Source organism: Manacus vitellinus, unplaced genomic scaffold (genome assembly GCF_001715985.3).
Source record: "Manacus vitellinus isolate BGI_N305 unplaced genomic scaffold, ASM171598v3 scaffold_8_pilon, whole genome shotgun sequence".
In the NCBI taxonomy this organism is placed as follows: Eukaryota; Metazoa; Chordata; class Aves; order Passeriformes; family Pipridae; genus Manacus; species Manacus vitellinus.
The window spans coordinates 13,972,930-13,974,809 of NW_021940864.1; the positions used below are offsets into that span (position 1 = coordinate 13,972,930).

The 1,880-nt window shown below is 58.0% G+C and overlaps 1 protein-coding gene across 2 annotated transcripts in view; it reads left to right on the forward strand.

Annotated features, from left to right (window-relative positions):
- The first annotated feature begins 940 nt into the window (after positions 1–940).
- Positions 941–1,880, forward strand: part of SIX3 (SIX homeobox 3) — a 3,677-nt gene continuing 2,737 nt past the window's right edge. Inside the window, exon 1 of one of the 2 annotated variants that reach the window (XM_029965076.1) lies at positions 941–1,877. In XM_029965076.1, the coding sequence (XP_029820936.1) occupies positions 1,026–1,877 (852 nt within the window). In that variant the 5' untranslated portion in view covers positions 941–1,025. The remainder of the gene's footprint in view (positions 1,878–1,880) is intronic. The other variant, XM_029965077.1, reaches the window with a different exon arrangement.

The window sequence follows — 1,880 nt, forward strand, 5'->3', positions numbered from 1 at the left end:
GCGGAACTCCGCGGCCAGCGGATCCTTCCTTTCGCGGAGAGGGGCAGGGAGAGAAGAGGGGAGGAGAGACTCTTCGGTGAACCAGAGCTAAACCCAGCTTGTACTGTATGTGCCTGCTTCTGGGAGGGTCACCGGCATGAGGATGGGTCTAATGATCTCATCTTTCTTTTCTTCCCCGGCACTATTAGTGCTCAGATAGGCAGAATGAAGTGAAACTACGTGCAAATCATGTGTAAATTGTCTCAGTTAGGAGCCCTTTATCCGAACGTGTATCCCAGCCTGGCCCATTTACTTTTCCCCCATATCTCCTTTAGCTTTAACGAGGCTCGTTAAGATCACAATAATATTCCACCCTCTAATTGCTCATCCCATTCAACAAATATGTGCACACTGCTTTTCGCATTATTTGATCCCTTATTTAGGAGGGGTGTGGAGAGGGAGGGGGAAGAGACAGGGAGAAGGGGAAGTGCTGAGATTAGGAGTTGCAAAGATTAAGGAGGAAAAAAAAAAATCCAAACAACAAACCGGGCTTTTCCACCAACCGCCCCGCTTGCCTCCCCCCCGTGCATTTGGGCGAAGTGGTAAAAACCTTCCTTACGTACTCCGTAATGATTGGCAGGGCTGACAGTGATTGGCAGCGGCTGCCATGGCAACGCCACAACGACACTCAGAAGACCAATAGAAAAGCGAAACAAAATGTTTCAGCGCTGCACTCACTGTGGATTTAGGGGAGATATTATGAGGCTGTTGTCATTAGGGCGATCGCTGTTGAATCACTGAATCCTGACTCGGCGGCGGCGCGGGGCCGGGTGTGTGTGAGTGTGTGTGCGTGTGGGGGGGGGCTGTGTGCGCGCGTGTGCGTGTGCCCGCGTGTGCGTGTGAGTGTGTGTGCCCCCGTGCCTCTATGTGGCTGTGTGTGCGTGTGCGGGTGTGGATGCGTGCGCGGTGCGTGTGCCCTTTCCTCCCTTCTTCCTCCCTTTCTTTCTTTTCTCCTTGATTTATCTCCCCCTCTCCCCGGTCATCCCATGGTGTTCAGGTCCCCGCTAGAGCTTTATCCCACCCATTTCTTCTTGCCAAACTTCGCCGCCGATCCGCACCACCGCTCCCTCCTTCTCGCCAGCGGCGGCGCCAGCGGCAGCGGCTCGGGCTGCAGCCCCGGTGCCGGCGGCGGTGGAGGCGGCAGCTCCCGGGCACCCCACGAAGAGTTGTCAATGTTTCAGCTGCCCACACTCAACTTCTCCCCGGAGCAAGTGGCCAGTGTCTGCGAGACGCTGGAGGAGACTGGAGACATAGAGAGGCTGGGGAGGTTCCTCTGGTCGCTGCCGGTGGCGCCGGGGGCATGCGAGGCCATCAACAAGCACGAGTCCATCCTCCGCGCCCGGGCGGTGGTGGCCTTCCACACGGGCAACTTCCGAGACCTCTACCACATCCTGGAGAACCACAAATTCACCAAGGAGTCCCACGGCAAGTTGCAGGCCATGTGGCTCGAAGCACACTACCAGGAGGCCGAGAAGCTAAGGGGTCGCCCGCTGGGGCCGGTTGATAAATACAGGGTGAGGAAGAAGTTTCCGCTGCCCAGGACCATTTGGGATGGTGAGCAGAAGACGCACTGCTTCAAGGAGAGGACTCGCAGCCTCCTGAGGGAGTGGTACCTGCAGGACCCTTACCCCAACCCCAGCAAGAAAAGGGAACTGGCTCAGGCCACGGGGCTCACCCCCACGCAAGTAGGCAACTGGTTCAAAAACCGAAGGCAAAGAGACAGAGCAGCAGCGGCTAAAAACAGGTCAGTGGGGCTGCGGTGCCAAGCTTCGGGGCGGGAGGCGAGGTGGGCGGCAGGACCCCGCGGGCGGACGGCCTCAGTCCGCGGCTCGGCAGCCGCC